A 22487-nucleotide genomic window follows, 5' to 3' on the forward strand; every position below is an offset into this window, starting at 1 on the left:
TTGTCATTGTAGAAAATTTTTATCTACTTGGTTAATTCCTAAGTATTTTCATTATTTGATGCTATTGTAAATGGAACTGTTTTCATATTTTTTTCTCAGATTGTTCACTATCTGTGTATGGAATAGCTACTGACTTTAGTGTTTTGACTTTGTATCCTCCTACTTTGTGAAATTTGTAATTCTAATTATAGTTCTAATATTTTTTTTGTGGGGAATCTTAGGAGTTTCTACATATAAAATCATATTGTCTGCAAACAGATAATTTTACTTCCTCCTTTCTATTTTGGATGTCTTATTTCTTTTTCATGATTAATTGCTCTGGCTAGAATTGCTGCTCCTATATTGAATTGTTGTGGTAATAATGGGCATCCTTGCCTTAGTCCTGATCTTGGAGGAAAAGCTTTCAGTCTTTTACCATTGAATATGATGTTTGCTGTGGATTTTTCTTTTTTCTTTTTTTTTTCTTTTCTTTTTTTTTAGCATTCAAAATCTTTTTAATAACAAGGCAGGATCTGGGGTTAGTTTTTGTAGCCTCGGCTGGCCCTGCGGCCTCTGGCACGCTCGAACTTCCGGCCCTTGGATCTCACGTAGGGTTTGGTGTGGCTGTGTGGGGTTCCTGGGGCCTTGCCAAAGTGTCTGTACACCTCTCGGCCCTTGCGTGGACCAGAGAGTAAGACGGTGCCACAACCCTTAGGGGAGCCCAGGGCCAACTGATCGAAGGTGATGATCTTGCCTCCAGCTTTGAGGATGCGGCTCCGGGCACGGTTACTCACGTGCAGTGCACACACCTTCAGCTTGGGCACCTCCTGGACACGCACATCATCCGTTATGGTTCCTACAACCACAGCTGTTTTGTTTTCCTGGCCAGGCAGTTTCATCTTCCGGATCATCCGGGAAAGGGACAGAGGTGGCTGGTTGGTGCGACTCATGAACAACCTCTTCAACACAACCTGGTTAAAGGTAGAGTTGGTTCATCTGGCCAGAAACCTGTACAGCCTGACCAACAGTCTCAGGTAGATGTCCTGGCTCTTGGGCTCCTTGCGCCCAACCTTTCGGTCCTGTTGTGGCGGATGTCGATTCCCAGGATGGCGCCTCCTGCTCAGCCAGGTCTGGAAAGAGAGATGCTGTGGATTTTTCATATGGCTTTTGTTATGTTGTATCAGTTTCCTTCTATTCCTAGTTTGTTGCATGCTTTTATTTTGAAAGAGTGTTGGAATTTTGCCAAAGGGACATAATTAAGTCTTTTAATTCTTTCATTTCTGTTAATGTTGTGTATTATATTGATCTAGTTTTGTGTGTTGAACCATCTTGCATTCTAGAAATAAATTTCACTTGTTCATGGTGTATAATCCTTTTAATATGCTGCTAAGTTTGGTTTGCTAGCTATTTTTTGAGGATTTTAGTAATCACTGTTAATCAATGTTCATAAGTTTTCTTTTCTTGTAGTGTCTTTGTCTGGCTTTGGTATCTGGGTAATGCTGGCCTTATAGAATAAGTTGGGAGGCGTTTCCTACTCTTCAATATTTTGGAAAATTTTGAAAAGGAGTATTAGTTCTTTAGATGCCTGTAGAATTCACCTATGAAGCCATCATGTTTAAGGCTTTTCTTTGTGAGGATATTTTTGATTACTATTTAAGAAAGATTTATTTGAGAGAAAATGAGAGGGGAGAGAGAGAGAGAGAGAGAGAGAGAGAGAGACAGAGAGAGAGAACAAGCAGGGGGAAGGGCAGAGAGAGAGAAGCAGACTCCCTGATGAGCAGGGAGCCCAAATGTGGGACTCTATCCCAGGACCCCAGGACCATGACCTGAGCCAAAGGCAGACACTTAACCAATTAAGCCACGAAGGCACCTGATATTTTTGATTACTGATTCAATCTCCTTACTAGTTATAGGTCTATTTGGATTTTGTTTCTTCATGATTTTGTCTTGGTAGACTTTGTATTTCTAGAAATTTTCCATTTCATCTATGTTATCAAATTTGTTGGCCCATAGTTGTTCATAGTACTCTGTTATAATACTCTTTATTTCTGTAGGATTGGTAGTGATATCCTCATTTTAATTTCTAATATGTCTCCCTTTTTGTCTTAGTACATCTAGCTAAATATTTGTCAGTTTTGTTGATCTTTTTAATGAACCAACTTTTGGTTTCACTGATTTCCTCTATTGTTTTTCTATTCTCTATTTCATATATCTTTGCTCTAATCTTTATTTCCTCCCTCTGCTAGCTTTGGGTTTAGTTTGTTCTCCTGTTTTCTACTTCCTTAAGTTGTAAAGTTAGGTTGTAGATTTGAGGTCTTCCTTGTTGTTAATTTTTAATTTTTTAAAAAAGGATTTTATTTATTCATGAGAGACACACACACACACACAGAGGCAGAGACACAAGCAGAGGGAGAAGCAGGCTCCATGCAGGTAGCCCAATGTGGGACTCGATCCCGGGTCTTCAGGATCAGGCCCTGGGCTGAAGGCGGCGCTAAACTGCTGAGCCACTTGGGCTGCCCGTTGTTGTTGTTTTTTTTTTTAATATAAGTGTTTTTGGCTTAAATTTACCCTTTAGCACTGCTTTTTCTGTGTACCATATATTGTGGTATATTGTGTGTTTGTTTCATTCTAATTTTTCCTGTAACTTCTTTGATCCATTTGTTGTTTAAGAGTGTGTTAATTTCCAGAAACTTGTGAATTTTTATTTTACTTTTATTATTGATCTGACTTCATCTCATTGTTGTGAGAGAAGATACTTTGCATGATATCTATCTTTTATAATCTTTTGAGACTTAATTAGTCACCTAACATGTGGTCTATCCTGGAAAATGTCCTGTGTGCCCTTGAGAAGAATGTGTATGTTATTGTTGTTGAGTAGAGTGTTCTGTATATGTGTGTTAGATCTAGTTGGTCTTATCATAATGGTTAAGTCCTCTGTCTCCTTTCTTATCTTCTGCCTCGTTGTTCTATCCATTACAAAAGTGTGTTATTAAAGTCATCAACCGTTCTGGTAGAACTTTCTATTTCTTTCTTTGATTCTGTCCTTTTTTGCTTCATGTATTTTTATGGTTTGTCATTAGGTGTGTAAATGCTCATAATTGTTTTAATTTCTTGGTGTATTGGACCTTTTATAACATACAATGTCCTTCTTTGTCTCTTGTAAACTTTTTAAATTTAAAATTGATTTTGTCTAATATTGGTATATTGGAATAAGCAGTCCTGCTTTCTTTTGGTTACTATTTGCATGAAATATCTCCCCCCCCCCTTTTTTTTTGGAATATCTTTTCCCATTCTTTCACTTTTAACCTACTTGTGTCTTTGGATCTAAAGTGTGTCTCTTACAGACAGCATATAGTTGGATCATGTGTTTTATCCAATTTGCCAATCTCTGTCTTTTGGTTGGATAGCTTAATCTATTTACATCTAACGTAATTACCAATCAGAGGAACTTACTCTTATTATTTTGCTCTTTGTGTTCTATAAGCCTTATAGTTTTATATTACCTTCATTTCCCATTACAATCTTCTTTTGTGTTTAGTTGATTTTTTTAATAGTGAAATGTTTAAATTCTTTTCTAATTTCCTTTTGTGTATATTCTATAGTTATTTTCTTTGTGGTTACCATGGGTATTGCATTTAACATCCTAGAGTTATAACACTAGTTTGAATTTATACTAGCTTAACTTCAATAAGGTACAAAATCTCTGCTCTGGGGTTAGTTACGGCTCTATCCCCACTCCTTTTGGTTGTTGATATCACAAAATTATATCCTTAATACACTGTGTGCCTCAAAACAAAATCTAGTAATTTTTTTTTAAAAAAAGATTTTATTTATTTATTTGAGAGAGAGAGAGAGAGAGAGCAAGAGAGAGACTAAAAGCAAGAGGAGAAGAGGGAGAGGGAAAGACATACTCCCCACCAAACAGAGAGCTCAATCCTAGGACCCTAGGATCATGACCTGAGCTGAAGGCAGACACTTAATCAACTGAAGCACTCAGGTGCCCCCAAACTAGTAATTTAAAAAAATGCATTGGTCTCTTAAATTACGTAAAAAATAAAATATGGAATTAAAAACCATTGTTAACAATACTAGCTTTTTAAACTTACCAGTATTGGGCAGCCCGGATGGCTCAGCGGTTTAGCACTGCCTTCAGCCCAGGCCATGATCCTGGAGACTCAGGACTGAGTCCCATGTCATGCTCCCTGCACGGATCCTGCTTCTCCCTCTGCCTGTGTTTCTGCCTCTCTCTGTGTGTGTGTGTGTGTGTGTGTGTGTGTCTCATGAATAAATAAATAAAAATCCTTAAAAAGAATAAATAAATTTACCAGTATTTACCTTTATTGAGGTATTTATTTCTTCATACAGCTTTAAGCTACTCTCTCATGTCCTTTTATTTCATGCTGCAAAACTCCCTTGAGCATGTCTTGCAGGGCATATCCAGTGGTAATAAGCTCCCTCAGCTTTTGTTTATCTGGGAATGCTTTAATTTCTCCTTCACTTTTGAAGGAAAATTTTGCTGGATATAGGATGCTTGGTTGACAGTGTTTTTCTTTTAGCACTTTGTTTTTTTGTTTTTTTAAAGATTTTGTTTTATTTATTTATTTATTCATGAGAGACACAGAGAGAAAGAGAGGCAGAGACACAGGCAGAATGAGAAGCAGGCTCCATACAGGGAGCCCAACATGGGACTCGATCCCCGGTCTCCAGGATCAGGCCCTGGGCTAAAGGCGGCGCTAAACCGCTGAGCCACCTGGACTGCCCTGTTTTTAAGATTTTATTTATTTATTCATGAGAAACAGAAACAGAGGCAGAGACATAGGCAGAGGGAGAAGCAGGCTCCCCAGGAGGAGCCTGATATGGGGCTTGATACTGGGACCCCAGGATCATGCTCTGAGCTGGAGGAAGATGCTCAACTGCTGAGTCACCCAGGAGCCCCTCTTGCACTTTGAATATGTTGGTCTATTGAATTCTGGCCTCAAAGTTTCTGATGAGAAATCTGTTACTTTATCGATAAGCCCTTGTGTATGATGAGTCACCTCTGTTTTGGCTTTCAAGATTCTCTTTCTTTTTGAAGTTTGGTTATGTATCTAGGTATGGGTCTCTTTGAGTTTCTCTTACAAGGAATTTGTTGGACTTAGACGTTTACATACATGTCTTTCATCAAATTTGGGAACTTTTCAGCCATTTTTTCTCACATTTGTTCCCATCCCTTTCTTTTTCTCTTCTTCTGAGACTCACATAAAATTTATGTTGCTCTGTTTGATGGCATCCCATAGGTCCTTAAGACTCTGTTCACGTTTCTCTAATCTTTTTTCCTCCCGTTCCTCAGACTCAGTAATTTCCATTATCTTATCTTCAAGTTCACTGTTTCTTTCTTCTGAGTGCTCAAATCTGGTTTTGAATTCCTCTAGTAAATTTTCCTTTCAGTTATTGTACTTCTTAGCTCCATAACTTCTTTTTAGTTTCTTTTTCAGTTTTCTATCTCTATATCAGTATTTCCATTTTGGTCATACATTGTTTTCTTGATTTTTTTCCACATTTTCCTTTAGGTCTTTAAGTATTTTAAATACAAGTGGTCTTGGTCTAGTAGGTTGGCCATCAGGTCTTTTTTCAGGGCAATTGTTGCTGCTGCTGTTTCTTTTTTCTTTTGAGTGAGCCATACTTCCTGTTCCTTTATATACCTTCAGATTTTTGTTGAACGTTGTATATTTGAATCTAATAATGTGGTAACTCTGGAAATCAGATTCTTCTCATTCCCAGGGTTTGCTTTTTTTTGGTAATTGTTTTATTGTTGTTGTTTTTTTTAAGGTTTATTTTATTTTTTTTAAGATTTTATTTATTTATTCATAGACACACACACACACACACACACACACACACACACACAGAGGCAGAGACACAGGCAGAGGGAGAAGCAGGCTCCATGCAGGGAGCCCGATGTGGGACTCGATCTCGGATCTCCAGGATCATACCCCAGGCTGCAGGCGCCGCCAAACTGCTGTGCCACCAGGGCTGCCCTATCGTTGTTGTTATTGTAGGTTGTTTTTGTGCCAAGGATAAGCCTGATGTATAAACTTAAGTTTTTCTCAGGGCTTTTCTATGCTTTTCTCTGCATGTGTGGTTACTTTCTAATTTTCCTATATATGCAATTATTTTTTAATGTCCTGATCTTTAGTGTATGACTTCCAAAGGGGTGGGGGGGGGGAGAGAGATACAAAGAAGAAAAAAAAGAGGTGCTAGACCTTAAAAACCCTTGGAATTCACTTTTGCCAGAGGGGGAGGGACTTGCAACAATGGGAGTGAGGTGCAACGACAATGGCTGTTTGCTTTTTTGTCTGCATCCCTGTGATCAGAAGCAGCAATCAGCAATGAGAGCAAAGATCCCCAAAATTTGGAGGACAGGGTCTTCTTTGCCCATGTTTGCTCCCGCGAGCAGTGTACAAGTTGCTCCAGGAAACATCTGCACAGTTGCCTGCCATAAAGCTGGGTTTGGGGATGGTAGCTGCATTGTGCTACATGCTGAAATTTACTGAAATTAATTACAATTATCATCTATGCCTTCCCCTGGAAGTTACAGGCCTGATTCAATAGGCTACAGAGTTACAAAATAGTTATATCAGACACATTCTGCAGGTACAATTTTTGTCTAGGTAGGGAGAGAGATTCCTCATGCTTCCTATTCCACCATCTCCTCAACTCCTCTCTAACCTCCCGTTGTTATGAGGTCATCAGAATGTTGAGACTTGTCCATATTTCTCGTAGTCGTGGCCATCTAATTCTATTAAGTCAATACATACAATTTCTACTAAGATCACACCATGTAAAACACTGCCAATCTCATAACCATGACTAGAACTTCTTCCCAGGTATATCTCCCACCATATTGTTAACTAAGAAACTCTCGTTAAGACAATATATTTTTTTTTTTTTGTCAGTATTACTATCAGATTGCTGCTCGGAGAATTAAACATTATCTTGTAGGAATGGATGTTTGTTTGTGTATGGGTTTAGGAATTTCACTCTGTTGTCCAGAGTATAGAAGTCAGCTTCTTGTATGGTCAGTTTTAGGCTGACTTCTTAGGAGTCAGAGACCGTTTTTGGTTCCCTTCATATGGACACATCATTGAATACCACTCACAAATATTTGGTAATTTATTTTTAAAATGGGAAATTTCCAAATACTTACAAAAGAAGAAAGGATGGTATAGAGTTCTTAGGTACCCATCATTCACTTTCAACACTTAATTTATAATCAATCTTATTTCATTTGTACTCCTACCCACTGTCTATTTCAAGATTATTTTGAAGTGAATACAAGGCATTATGTATTTTTAATTGTAAACATTTAGTGTACCCATCCAAAAGATATACACCAAAAGATTATTACCAGTTTATCAATATTATCAAATATACAATTAATGTTCAAAATTTCCCAAATGTCTCATAAACATATGTTTTACAGTTTGTTCAAATTAGAATCCAAATAAGGCCTATATGTTACAGTTGGTTGCTAAGGTCTTTTAAATCTCTTTCAAGTTGTAGGTTCTTGTTCCATATTCTTATTTTTCTACCCTGCAACAAAAGCTGTTGCTAATGTTTTTAAAGATTGTATTTATTTATTCATGAGAAACAGAGAGAGAGAGGCAGAGACACAGGCAGAGGGAGAAACAGGCTCCATGCAGGGAGCCCCACCCCGCACTTGATCCGGGGTCTCCAGGATCGCCCTGGGCGGAAGTCAGCACTAAACCACTGAGCCACCCGGGCTGCCCAGGATAGGTTTTTTTGGGCAAAAATAGTTCACAGGTGGTGGTGTATACTTTTGTCAGGAGGCACACAATGTCTAATTGTCTTTTTAAAAAACTATAATGACTCTCATTTTAGAGAGTGCCTGGGTGGCTCAGTTGGTTAAGCATCTGCCTTCTGCTCAGGTCATGATCTCAGGGTTGGGATTGAGCCCTATGTTGGGTTCTGCACTTTGTGGGGAGTCTACTTAGGGTTCTTTCCCTCTGTCTCTACCCCTACTTGTGCTTGTGCTCTCTCTCTAGAATAAATAAACAAATCTAAAATAAAAGATTTTTCTATTTCTGTGAAAAATACTATTGGGATTTTGATAGAATTGCATTGAATCTGTAGATTGCTCTGAGTAGTATGAACACTTTAACAATATTAATTCTTTCAATCCATGAGAATGGAATATTTTTCCATTTGTGTCTTTTTAAATTTTTCATCAATGTCTTATAGTTTTCAGGGTACATATCTTTCACCTCCTTGGTTAAATTTATGCAATTTTTTTTCATGCAATTGTAAATGGGATTGTTTTCTTAATTTCTCTTTCTAATAGTTTGTTATTATGTCTTTTTGTGATGTTAACAGATGATACACTAATATCCCTTAATGGTGATGTCTTAATTCTAGAATTCCTTCTCCCTTAAACAGCTATAATACTTTTATAAAGTGAAATGTCTTGTTATCAACGATTTGGATACCCTAAAGAGCAGTTTTTATAGGAAAGGCATGATAAATACTTAATTTGTTCTTTTTATTTAACAATTTTCAAAATAACACGTTGGTTCTATAGCATCTTAGAGGGGTGAAAAAATGAATTTGCTCTTTTAGAAGGTTTACATTCACAGATTTAACCATATTTTATGTGTTTGGCCAAAAAAAGTCTCAAAGTGATATATAGATTCAATGAAATCCCTATCAAAATATAAACGACCCTTTTTGCAGAAATTGAAAAGCTGATCCTAAAATTTAAATGGAATTGCAAAGGACCCCTAATAGCCAAAACCGATCCTGAAAAAGATGAATAAAGTTGGAGGGCACAGGGTTCTCCATTTCAAAACTTAGCACAAAGCTATAGTAATTAAGACTGGTATACAGGGCAGCCCGGGTGGCTTGGCGGTTTAGCGCTGCCTTCGGCCCAGGGCCTGATCCTGAAGACCCGGGATCGAGTCCCGCGACGGGCTCCCTGCATGGAGCCTGCTTCTCCCTCTGCCTGTGTCTCTGCCTCTCTCTCTCTCTCCCTGTATGACTATCATAAATAAATAAAAATAAAAAAAAGATAACTGATAGCATAGGAGAAAATACTTGCAAATTGTATATCTGAGAAGGTCTAGTATCCAGAATTCCTACAACTCAACAACAAAAGGATAAATAACCCAACTAAAAGTAGTCTTAGGAGTTAAATATTTATTTCTCTAAAAAGATATACAAATGACCAGGAACCACTCTCATTTTAGAGAGTTCCTGGGTCAAGATGCTCAACATCATTCGCCCTCAAATGCAAATCAAAGCCAGAGTGATATATCACTTCATACTCACTAAGAGGGTAATAACAACAATAATAACAAAAAATAACAAATGTTGGTGAGTGTATGAAGAAGTTGGAACTTTGTGTGTTACTGGTGGGAATGCAAAATGGTGCAGCTGCTGTAGAAAATTTCTGGCAGCTCCTTAATAAGTTCAACATAGAATTACCATATGACTCAGCAAATCTACTCCTAAGTATAAACACCAAAGGAATGATAACAGGTACTCAAAAGAAAACCTTGCACATGAATGTTCATAGTAGCACTATGACCAAAAGTTGGAAATAACTGAAATGTCTTTCAACTGATGAATGGATTAACAAAAGGTGGTATATCCATATAATGGAATATTATTCAGCCATAAACAGGAATGATCCATGGTATAATATGGATGAATCTTGAAAACATTATGCTAAGTGAAAGAAACTGGAGTCAAAAGACCACACATTTTATGATTCTATTGCAGAATATGCACATCTCTAGAGTTAGAAAGTAGAATGTGTGACTCCTGATCTTGGGGCTATGAGTTCAAGTCCCATGTGTGGTGTAAAGTTTACTTAAACTAAAACATTAGGGTGCCTGGGTGGCTCAGTTAGTCAAACATCTGCTTTCATCTTGGGTCATGATCCCAGGGTCCTGGGATCGAGTCCTGCATTAGGGTCCCTGCTCTGTGGGGAGCCTGCTTCTCCCTCTCTCTCTGCCTGCTATTCCTTCTGCTTGTGCTCTCTTATTTTGTGTCTGTCAAAAAAATAAATAAAATCTTAAAAAAAAAAAGTACGTTAGGTGGTAGCCAAGGGCTGTGGAAGGGGACAAATGGGATAAGGCTTCTTTTTTGAGGGTGATAAAATATTTTAAAATTAGATAGCAATGATGGCTGTACAACTTTGAGAATATACTAAAAGTGAGTGAAATGTACACTTAAAAAAAAGTTTTTATTTATTTATTCATGAGAGACACAGAGACAGAGGCAGAGACACAGGCAGAGAGAGAAGCAGGCTCCATGCAGGGAGCCCAATGTGGGACTCCATCCTAGGACTCGATCTCGGGACTTCAGGATCATGCACTGGGCCGAAGGCAGGAGCTTAACTGCTAAGCTACCCAGGCATCCCTGAAGTGTACACTTTAAAATGGTGAATTTTATGGTATAGGAAGTATATATTAATAAAGCTGTTAGTAAAACAAGATAGTAAGAGAATATTATAAATAACATTTTGCCAATATACTTGACAACTTAGATTAAATGGGAAAATTCTTTGAATCACCAAACTAACAGAGTACTCTCAAGAAGATAGATAACGTGACTTATAGAGAGTGTTTATAGAGTGAGGGCTATTAAAAATTGAATTTTTAGTTAAGAACCTTCCCCCAATGGGACCCCTGGGTGGCTCAGTGGTTAAGCATCTGCCTTTGGCTCAGGGCATGATCTTCGAGTCTCCAGATCATGTCCCACATGGGCTCCCTGCATGGAGCCTGCTTCTCCCTCTGCCTGTGTCTCTGCCTCTCTCTCTGTGTCTCTTGTGAATAAATAAATAAAATCTTAAAAAAAAAAAAAAAAAAAGAACCTTCCCACAATGAAAACTTCAGGCCTAAATATCATTCATTCACTGATGAATTCTACCATTAAGAAATAAATGCCAGGACACCTGCGGGGCTCAGCGGTTGAGTGTCTGCCTTTGGCTCAGGGCATGATCCCAGGGGCCAGGATGGAGTTAGTTCCACATCAGGCTCCTTGAGGGGAGCCTACCTGTCCCTCTGCCTGTGTCTCTGCCTCTGTGTGTGTGTCTTTCACGAATAAATAAATAAAATCTTCCAAGAAAGAAAGAAAGCCACTTCTGTAGAAACTCTTCCAGAAATTAAAGACAAGAGAATACATCCCAAATCCTTTTACAATGTCTACAATACTCTGAAACTAAAGCCAGACACAGATATTACAAGAAAAGAAACTCTCAGGCCATTATCCTTCATATACATAAATATAAAAATTCTTAACATCATTTTAACAAATCAATATATAAAATGATAATAATACATTATTACTAAGTGAGGTTTATCAGAGGATGCAATGTTGGTTAAAATTCAAAAATCAATCATGATATAAACATACTAAAAAAGGAAAAGAAATCTTCATGATTTGGGGGGCAGTGTTGTTTCCCCACAGATCCATAGAATATCCTCAAACTGAATTTGGAAGCACAAATGTGCTTTGGTTTCTGTATCTCTAGGTTTCTTTTCTAAGTAAGAAAAAAAAAATCTTCAAAATGTTTTAGATGAAGTTTGCTATTTGAAATGTTTATTCTTCTGATTATTTTTATCATATCATCAAGACCCACATATAGGACTCAATAACTAACTTCCAAAATTTTGTGTAAAATCCAAATTCAGTAAAATGAACAATGTATTAAATATCACTTGGAAGGATTTATTTATTTATTTATTTTTAAGATTTTATTTATTTATTCATGAGAGACACACACACACACACACACACACACACACACACAGAAAGAGAGGCAGAGACACAGGCAGAGGGAGAAGCAGGCTCCATGCAGGGAGCCCGATGTGGTACTGGATTCCTGGAGACCCGGGAAAACCCTGTGCTGAAGGCGGCGCTAAACCGCCGAGCCACCCAGGCGCCCTGGAAGAATTTTTAAAAAATAAATGTTGTGATGTGTTTATTTTTGATCCCTTATCTAATTAAATGTTATTAGTTTATGCATTTTCAATTTTATTTTCTTTAGAATAGGAACTATCCCTTTTAGCACCACAAAGTACTATCTCCTCTTGTCTTCCTATTTCTCATCATTATTATGCAGAAATCTAAATTCCTATTTTTGAATATCTTTTCTTTCACCATCTAACTATGTCTGTTTTAGTTCTCTATTTATAGTATACTTAAACTTACAAGCAATCTTTGTGTTTTCCAGGTAGTGAGCTGCATAGAAATATAACTGAATACTTAAAGGCAGATATTAAGCCTTTTGTTAAATTTCCCTTTTATGTACTTTCAAGAAGTTAGAGAAGAATGTGGCTATCCCAAAGAGGTTACAATCAATGGAATTTACTGCCCAAATCTACATTAGTAAACCTTAAGTATTTAATATGGTAACATAAACCACTGTTTTTCCTTTCTGCTGTTCTTTAACATTTAATTCTTTGTTAGCAGTTTTGGTTACAAGGAGACATGGATACAGAAAGAACTAACTTAAATTGTTCTATTTTTTAATCTTTAGCAACCTTGAATAAACACATAACAAAACAGGTAGTTCAAACGAATACCTAAAATTAGATTTTTGAAATGTTTACCTATCTAAACCCTGAATCTTATGATAAAACATAAGCAAAAGTTGACTGTATGGTTTTTCATTCATCAATAACAGAATCATATTGAGTAAATATAATATAGTGATTATAATTATAGATTTTGGAATTAAATAGAAATAGGTTCAAAAGGAGCTCTGCCCCTAACCAACTGTGTGATCATGGGCAAGTAATTTAAATTTGGTAAACCTCAGTTTCTTCAGCCTTAAGAAGGAGTGAGGTTCAAATGAAATAAAATAATTATCACCGATCTCATTGTTGTTATTTTTTCCTGAGAGCAATGAGTCAGTCTTATTTACCACTGCATTCTCTGGTTCCTAGGTGGTCTGCTTACATTTTTTTTAATTGAACAGAATTTTAAACGATTTAGTCATCATTAGATTTCATGGAAAACTTGTAGGACATGAGACTAATCTGATCTGCTGTCATCAAAGTAGCCTATGTTGTATTATTTGGGAGGTGGCCAGTATCACTGACTCTGCAGTATGAACAGCATAAGGAAATGAATGATGCTCTTCAAAAGCCTGCCTGTGAGTCAAGAAACTGCAATATATTGCCTTTCTTATCTAAAGTGATTCATCTGATCAAGATTATAGGAACTCAAATTTCCTAACAGAAGCAAGAGTGACCCAAAGTCACTGGTTAGGAATTATAATGTAAATTGTAAATTAATTGATAGAACTTAAGAGCTCCACATGCCAGACTGTTTGAAGATAGCTTTCTACTCAGAGTGATGAAATAATGTTTCTTGAGGACACTGATTCAGTCTAACTGGGTGAAGACAGAGGAACACTCATCTCCTGAGCACTGAGCTCCAGGAGAGAGGCCAGGAAAACAGAGGCATCTCTTGTTCCACCCTTGGGAGTTAGTCAGATAGGTATGGAGGTTGAGAAGACCCATGATGTACCATGAAAAAACTGTGTGAATCTCTCTGGTACCCAGTTTATTTGTGTGAGAGGACTGACTCAACTATGGGAAGAGATTAAGAGGCTGACCAATGAAGAAACAAAGGGTTATCCTAGCCTCTCTTCTTTTGGGAACCTCTATATTCTAAAATGAATTTAAGCCCACTTCCCAAATTTGTCTGTGGCCAGACTGCTGGTACAGAATAGCAGTCAGGCTATGTGGTCAGAGGCTAAGTGAGGGTAACAGAATGGGAAGAGTAATCCTGAAAAGTGGTTACTGACCTATAAGGAATCATATCAATGAGCATCTTGCTGGTTTCTGTTGCCATGGTTATCTTGTTTGCAAAAGCAGCAAAGCCAAGAATCTGTAGGGGTTAAAAAAAAAAAGGCATATGATCATCTAAAAATTATAGATTGCTTCCAGGAGCAGAGGCGCTTATAGCCTTAGCAAGACAGGGATTGAAATATGTGGCAGTCCCTATGCAGGAAAGTTGGAGAGAGAGGCAGGGCCTATTCAGTGGAGCAAGAAAGCAGAAATCCCCTCTGACTCTTGATTCCCTAAGCTCTTTTTATTTGTTTAATGTTTTTTTAAGATTTAGTTTGAGAGAGAGAGAGGGAACATGATGGGGAGGGACAGAGGGAGAGGGAGAGAGAGCATCTCAAGCAGACTCCTCCCCCAGCCCCCGCCCCAAGTGCAGAGCCCAGCTGAGGACTCAATTTCAGGGAGACTTTTACCTGAGTAAAACCAAAAGTTGGAAGCTTGATGGACTGAGCCACCCAGGTGCCCCCACTGAGTTCTTTTTAGCATTGTAGCCAGAATGAAAAGCAACTTCATTCTTAGCCTCTGACATAACAATGGGAACAAATGGATATCCTCCCCAACTTGAAACATCTGGACCAAATATAAAGATGTTTTCAGGTTATGGCTACATAAAAGCCTCAGTTGTAAAAGTTTTTAGATCTAGGTATACTGTACTAATATAAATAAACCCTTGGGGATTGTTGAGATATACTGAGAATCCTATTACTGACTAACCCTCAATAGTAAATACGGAGCAGCATTCGATAGCACAAAGAAAAAGTCCTCAGCAAAGCAATGACTTGCTTTTTTATCTACCTTTTATTTACTCCTAAAATAACAAGTCTCCTTTCCATTTCAACTTGTGGGAAAATAGACAACCTAGCCAATTGTTACACCTTATAGAGACCTGACACCAAGCAAATTAAGCTAGAGACAAAATAACTGGATGCCCAGGTATTAAAATAATTATTGGGATCCCTGGGTGGCGCAGCGGTTTAGCGCCTGCCTTTGGCCCAGGGCATGATCCGGGAGACCCGGGATCGAATCCCACATCAGGCTCCCGGCGCATGGAGCCTGCTTCTCCCTCTGCCTATGTCTCTTTCTCTCTCTCTCTGTGACTATCATAAATAAATTAAAAAAATTAAAAAAATAATTATTATGTAGCTGCTTTACCCCATTCTCCCTACTAACATATAAATCTTTTCCCAGTCTCCGCTGAGAGTTCAGATACTGAGCAGGATAGCAATTGGTTTACCTGGGATGCTGTGATCTGATGAAGACAGCTGGGAACCTTACAGGTCAGAAGGGAAAGAAAAATCTGGATCATAGCTTGAGTCAGAGAAAAGTTTGGTTCTTTTTATAGTTAAAGGACAAGAAGTATGGAAACTAGCCAAGGAACCCTTTTTATTTCCAATGTGAAGGTAATGCTTGCTCACAAAGGAACATAGTGAAAATATGAAAAATTAAAAAGCAGAAGGAAATCACCGAAAGACAATTATTTTGATGCTTGTTTGGTGTTTGATATACAACTTAAATAAACACATACACAAATACACACTCATATACATATATATATAAATTATGAACATATAATATGTATAATTTCTTAGAGCTATAGGATTCTTTTTTGTTTTTAAAAATATTTAGGGTATCCCTGGGTGGCTCAGTGGTTTAGCCCCTGCCTTCGGCCCGGGGTGTGATCCTGGGGTCCCAGGATCGAGTCCCGCGTCGGGCTCCCTGCATGGAGCCTGCTTCTCCTTCTGCCTCTCTCTTTCTCTCTCTGTCTCTCATGAATAAATAAATAAGTAAATCTTAAAAAAATAAAAATAAAAATATTTAATTTATTTATTCATGAGAGACACAGAGAGAAAGGCAGCATAGGCAGAGGGAGAAGCAGGTTCCCCACGGGGAGTCCAATGTAGGACTCGATCCCAGGACCCTGGGATCAGGACCTGTGCCAACAGCAGATAGATGCTCAACCACTGAGCCACCCAGGTGCCCCAGAGCTATAGGATTCTTGAATTATTTGCCTGTATAGTCTATCTGGATCCCAGATATTGCCTTGAAACTTCCCCTTACTATTTGACACTAGAGTGTTAAGGACAGATTGGTGGGTGTGTGTAGTTTCCTGCAGCATGTGTACACGGTACTGTCTTGGTGAGTGCTGTGAGAAGCTTTTTACACCCTAGGGCATAGCAGCTCTCATCCTCCCTCTCCCATTTCCCTCACTGCCAGGGGAAACATGCAAGTCTTTTCCCAGTTCTAAACATCTCTAATCCTTGTTACTTGGTGGACAGTGATCCGAATCACTTGACTTGACATGTATTTTTTTTTTTATTTTTTTATTTTTTATTTATTTATTTTTTTTGACTTGACATGTATTTAAGTAATGTATTGCAGGCTTTGATAGCCTTTGAGTATAAATTAGGGCACAAAAATGTTTAATTCCTAAACTGCAATAATTCAAAGTCTCCACTGACTTTTGTTGCTGGATCTGGGTTTCCTCCCCCGCTTTGCTCCACGGTACACCCTGTTTATAGCACTCCCCAAAGGAATGTCTTTTTTTTTTTTTTAAAGATTTTATTTATTTACTCATGAGAGGCAGAGAGAGAGACAGAGAGACAGAGAGATACAGGCAGAGGGAGAAGCAGGCTCCATGCAGGGATCCTGACATGGGACTTGATCCTGGGTCTCCAGAATCAGGCCCTGGGCTGAAGGGGGCGCTTAACCGCTGAGCCACCAGGGCTGCTCCCCAAAGGAATGTCTTAACTGTAGCTCACAAACCAATCTGTCAACCACAGCATCCTCTATACTTTTACTTCTCACCTTTCCTAATAACCCTGGTTAATGTTCATTGCCTTTGAGGTTGCTTAAAGGAATATCCCTATGATTCCTGCTGCTGTCTCTTAAGAGAGGGCTGATTTGCCACAACGTGGCTGGATTTTGAGGGCAATATGCTAAGTGAAAAAAGCCAGAGAAAGACAAATACTGTATGGTATTACTGGCATGTGGAATCTAAAAGCAAAAACAAATACAAAACAGTCAAACTTATGGCAACAGAGAGTAGAAAAGTGGTTGCCAGGAGCCGGAAGTTGGAGGAAACAGGGAAAGTTTGATCAAAATGTACAAACATTCACATTTAAGATGAATAAGTTCTGAGGATCTAATGCTACTCATGGTGACTATAGCTGATACCATTGCATTGTATAATTGAAATTTGCGAAGAGTAAAACTTAAATGTTCTCTCATACTCGTACATACACAAAAGATAAATATGTGAGGTGATGGAAGTGTTAATTACCTCGATGGGTGAATTCTTTTTCGATGTATTTGCATATGAAATCATCATGATGTATACCTTTTATGTCAATTACACCTCAATAAGGCTGAAATTAGAGAGAGAGAGAACGAATATCTGTGTCACCGATGCCATCTGCTGGTGACTCCAAAGCTTCAGCTTCCCAAGATGTCAGAGCTGAGCTGGGTTCCATGAAAAGGAGAGGTTAGCCCTGACTCCACTCCCCAAACTCCATCTGTACCTGGTCCCCTGGGTTCTAGGGCACCATTACGTATGTACAGTGATTTGGGAAGTCTTTGATAAAATTAGTCTTTCAGTTTCTGCCCTTTATGAATTAATAGCTTTTCAACTACTCCAAGGAAAAAAGAATATCCATCTCCATAGGAAGTAGACAACAGTTATAAGACAGAGCTTGGTCTCAACTTCCAAAGCAATTCGTATACTCTTTTAATCGTGCAAAGTATAGACCTATATTATTTAGTATAGGTTATACTGTGGCAACATACAAATAATGAGACCTTAGTGTTATTTTTTTTTGCCCACACAGAGTCTATCGTGGGTCAGTGTCTCTTTGAGGCAACTTCTTTGCAAATAGTGCCTCAGGGATCCAGGCTAATTCCACGTGGGGACCCAGTTATTTCACCATACAGCCCTATGATTACCACAGCAGGGAGGGAAAGAACATGGAGACTCACATGCTTTCTCCTATGCTTTGGCCCCAAAGTCACATGGTTCTGCCTAACTACAGGGAAGCTGGAAAATACAGGGCAACACATGGACATTTGGTGAAGTTGAAGCATCTCTGCAACAACAGAACACTTTTTTTTTTTTTTGCCTCCAACCCTAACAGAACACTTCTTTTTTTTTTTAATTTTTTATTTATTTATGATAGTCACAGAGAGAGAGAGAGAGAGAGAGAGAGAGGCAGAGACACAGGCAGAGGGAGAAGCAGGCTCCATGCACCGGGAGCCCGATGTGGGATTCGATCCCGGGTCTCCAGGATCGCGCCCTGGGCCAAAGGCAGGCGCCAAACCGCTGCACCACCCAGGGATCCCAAACAGAACACTTCTTAAGGGGAAATTAATTCTCATGGACATCCAAGCATTCAGTGATCCTATATAAAAAATGCTGACTTTAGGACAACCTGGGTGGCTCAGCGGTTTAGCACCTGCCTTCGGCCCGGGGTGTGATCAGGGTCCCTGCATTGGGCTCCCTGCATGGAGCCTGCTTCTCCCTCTGCCTGTGTCTCTGCCTCTCTCGCTCTCTTTCTGTGTCTCTCATGAATAAGTAAATAAAATCTTTTTAAAAAAATAAAAATAAAAACCTGAGCTTTATTTATGAGAATGTCTTTGTCACTGTAAAAATGTTAATTTTAACTCCAAAAGATAAGTTTTATCGGTAGATTTTTTTTTTTAAAGAAAGAAGAAATGTTATTGTTAGTGGTGAGCCCCAGCTCTGCCACTTACAAATGACATAGATTAGGCAATCCATTTAACATCTCATCTCCTTCAATTTCTCTACTGCAGCATAGTGAGAATGAAAGGAGGCTGAATAACAGTATGATTACAACACTATTAAAATAGAAACAGGGACACCAGACTGGCTTGGGGACACCAGACTGGCTTGGCTGGTAGAGCATGCGACTCAATCTTGTGAGTTCAAGCTCCACGTTAGGGGTAGAGATTACTTAAAAATAAAATCTTAAAAAAAAAAAAAAGGTAGGATCAAAGTTCTATACAGAAGAAGATGGAAATTCACCAACACTGAGCATAGGCCTGTCAAATATATTTGTTTTTTTTTTGTTTGTTTGTTTGTTTTTTTTTAATTTTTTTTTTTATTTATGATAGTCACAGAGAGAGAGAGAGAGGCAGAGACACAGGCAGAGGGAGAAGCAGGCTCCAAGCACCGGGAGCCCGATGTGGGATTCGATCCCGGGTCTCCAGGATCGCGCCCTGGGCCAAAGGCAGGCGCCAAACCGCTGCGCCACCCAGGGATCCCTGTCAAATATATTTGAAGGAAGAAAACAGTAATAGCTGAAAATCCAAAATTATCAATTGTAATTGACATTACAGGTGCAGAAATTTCTTTTCTTCCATTTTTTCCTTATGTTTTTCAAAGTTGTTAGAATGAGGGGCACCTGGGTGGCTCAGCTGGTTAAGCATATGCCTTTAGCTCAGGTCATGATCCCAGAGTCCTGGGATCAAGCCCCACAGCAGGCTCCCTGCTCACTGGGGAGTTTGCTTCTCCCTCTTCCTCTGCGCCTGCCCATTCTCTCTCTCTCTCTCTCTCTCAAAAAAAAAGAAAAAAATAAATTGCTAGAATGAGCCTGGATTACTTTCATAAGGGGGAGTGGGACTTATTTCTGAAATAGTATGAAAGAGGAAATAGAGAAAATACTTTAAAAATAAGCATGTTTTGGGGATCCGTGGGTAGCACAGCGGTTTGGCGCCTGCCTTTGGCCCAGGGCGCGATCCTGGAGACCCGGGATCGAATCCCACATCGGGCTCCCGGTGCATGGGGCCTGCTTCTCCCTCTGCCTGTGTCTCTGCCTCTCTCTCTCTGTGTGTGTGTGTGACTATCATAAAAAAATTTAATAAAAAAAAGCATGTTTTACAAACATAAGCTATTATTTAAAAATTAAATGTATTCCAAAAAAAAATTAAATGTATTCCACTTTGTCACAATTTAACATACATTTAAAAATTATTATTTTTATAGTCTCCTCTAATCCTTTTCCTTCCTAGTTTGCTTGCTTTCTTGTTTTTATTTTTATTTTTAAAAAGTAGGCATTTTAAATGATCTAAAGCATGAATTTGGGGCATTATAACACCTACCAGTAAAACTTCCATGGGAAACTCAATTGGGTACCGATTGAAAGAAATTCTGATACATTTGTTGATTCTCAGCGCAACAACAGCAGTTAGAAATAGCAGGATGCTGGTAGAATTAGCTTTTGGGAGAGTTGCACAGTAGTTAACTATGTTCTGAAAGAAAACAAAATTACAGAGGCTTAGAAAGGGGTTTGATAATCGCCTATGGCTAGAAAATGACACTCTCTCTACATTAGTTCAAAAAGAAATCCCTAAGCAGTGTCTCTGGGCACAAATGTCTTTATGAGCATTACTAGCACAGTGAAGGCAAAGGGGAGGATATATATCCATATATATCTAAGTTGATAAAGAGATATCAAAAGATAATAATGCCCAATAGGAGAGAATACACATGTTTCAGTGCAATGGAAAGAACCTAGGAGTTCTGGGCGGCCCCGGTGGCGCAGCGGCTTAGCTCCGCCTGCAGCCTGAGGTGTGATCCTGGAGACCTGGGACTGAGTCCCATATTGGGCTCCCTGCATAGAGCCTGCTTCTCCCTCTGCCTGTGTCTCTGCCTCTCCCTCTCTCTGTATCTCTCATGAATAAATAGAATATAAAAAAAAAAAGAACCCAGGAGTTCTGTTTACCAGCCTGCTCCTTTACGAATTTTTTTAAACCATTGATGTTCTTTAGCATGGCTTCTATGCCATTCTTGCATTAAGGGACTATGTGGCATTTTATATTCTTTAATGTTTTAGGATACAAGTCTGCTATGAGGCATGTAATGGGAAGAATTATGATAGATTCCTGTATTTTAAAAGCCTAAATTTAATGTTTGTTTAAAAAGCGTGGGCCAAATAGTTAATGCAACTGAGGACATGATCCTACTGGCATCTGCAATTAAGATCGTAAATCTAGAACAGATGCAATTATTTCTAAGACTCTGTTGACCCAGCCGCCTAGGCAGCAGTCTCTCCAGGAGGGTCCACTTCCTTTTGGAGGTGAGGGGAGGGGCACTTGTATCTCTGGGTGAGGGTAGAAATTACTTACATAGAAGAAGGAGATGGGACCAGAGTGGAAACCGATCATAATGCCAAAGATGCAAGTCAGCTGGGACAGAATAACGTGTAGCGCCACGGCAGCCAGGTAAGCGCTGATTGCAGCCTCCGGAAGGTACGTAGCAAGGAAGCCAAAACCCAACAAGCCCATCGATAGCTGCAGGAGGTTCAGGCATAAAGAAAATCAGAGTGAAACAGAACGTCGTCAAACCCGGGACGCATGGGCGGCTCAGCGGTTTAGCGCCGCCTGCAGCCCAGGGCGTGACCCCGGAGTCCTGGGACCGAGTCCCACGTCGGGCTCCCTGCACGGAACCTGCTACTCCCTCTGCCTGTGTCTCTGCCTCTTTCTGTCTCTCATGAATAAATAAAATCTTAAAAAAAAAAAAAAAAAGAATGTCATCAAATCCGCAGAGGCGTCGACTAGGCGCTATCCAGCAGAAAGTTGTTAGACCCTTTGATAACTCTTCTTTTTCTCAGCAGCTGAAATTGACGATCTAAATCCTTGGTGTTGATTCAGAAGCTCCCGATAGGCACTAGACCACGCTTCTCGCTTCAGGAGCACTTAAGCGTAAATTCTTGCTCTAGGATCTACTGATGGTATTATTCCTTTTTAAAGATCTTTTTATTTATGAGAGACACAGAAACATAGGCAGAGGGAAAAACAGGCTCCCCACGGGGAGCCCCATGTGGGACTGGATGGATCCCAGCCTGGAATTACCATCTGAGCCGAAGGCAGACGCTCAACCACTGAGCCACCCAGGCGTCCCTCTCTACTGACCTTATTAATGTGAGGTTAACAGTGACCCAGTGTAATCAGGACAAACTTTTGCCTTTCTGAGGGCCCTTTTGTTAGAAGCTTTGACAACCCTTTTCAGATGTTAATATCCCCGTGAGGAACGAGAAGTTCACAAAGGAAAAGATAAATTAAAAAAAGCCCGGAGGAGGGATCCCTGGGTGGCTCAGCGGTTTGGCACCTGCCTTTGGTCCAGGGTGCAGTCCTGCAGTCCTGGGATTGAGTCCCGCCAGGCGCTTGGCATGGAGCCTGCTTCTCCCTGCCACTCTCTCTGCCTCTCTATGTCACTCATGAATAAATAAAATCTTAAAAAAAAGGAAAGTTAAAAACCCGGATTCCAGCTCAAACTTCTCAGCCTTTGACTTATATCTTTACTAAGAATGATTAACCTAAATTTATGTCTTCAGGGTTATATATTATAATATGTATATATTATATAACATATAAGACATAAATTCTGTTTCCATATATTCAGTATATATAATAAATATAATTTGTATATTATATATACATATGTGCATGTAAAATACTATAAATGTACACATAATTACACATAAAATACTATATTACAATAAATATATAATTATATATTTATATAAATATATAGTTGTTTACATATATTTATATGTTACATAAATGTATAAATTCATGAATATATATAATTACTTATTTGTGTACTTGATATAATTTTTCCAATTATATATTTATATATAA

At 39.0% G+C, this 22487-nt stretch overlaps 1 protein-coding gene and 1 pseudogene across 1 annotated transcript in view; both read right to left on the reverse strand.

Moving 5' to 3' along the window:
- SLC26A8 (solute carrier family 26 member 8) overlaps positions 1-22487 on the reverse strand; it is a 76701-nt gene that overhangs the window by 27543 nt on the left and 26671 nt on the right. The window contains exons 4-6 of the mRNA XM_072730918.1: positions 20973-21137; positions 19947-20096; positions 13796-13878 (exon numbers count right to left, since the gene is read on the reverse strand). Coding sequence (XP_072587019.1) covers positions 13796-13878; positions 19947-20096; positions 20973-21137 — 398 coding nt within the window. The remainder of the gene's footprint in view (positions 1-13795; positions 13879-19946; positions 20097-20972; positions 21138-22487) is intronic.
- Positions 483-6751, reverse strand: LOC112914121 (large ribosomal subunit protein eL18-like; annotated as a pseudogene).

The sequence above is a fragment of the Vulpes vulpes genome, chromosome 1 (genome assembly GCF_048418805.1).
Source record: "Vulpes vulpes isolate BD-2025 chromosome 1, VulVul3, whole genome shotgun sequence".
In the NCBI taxonomy this organism is placed as follows: domain Eukaryota; kingdom Metazoa; phylum Chordata; class Mammalia; order Carnivora; family Canidae; genus Vulpes; species Vulpes vulpes.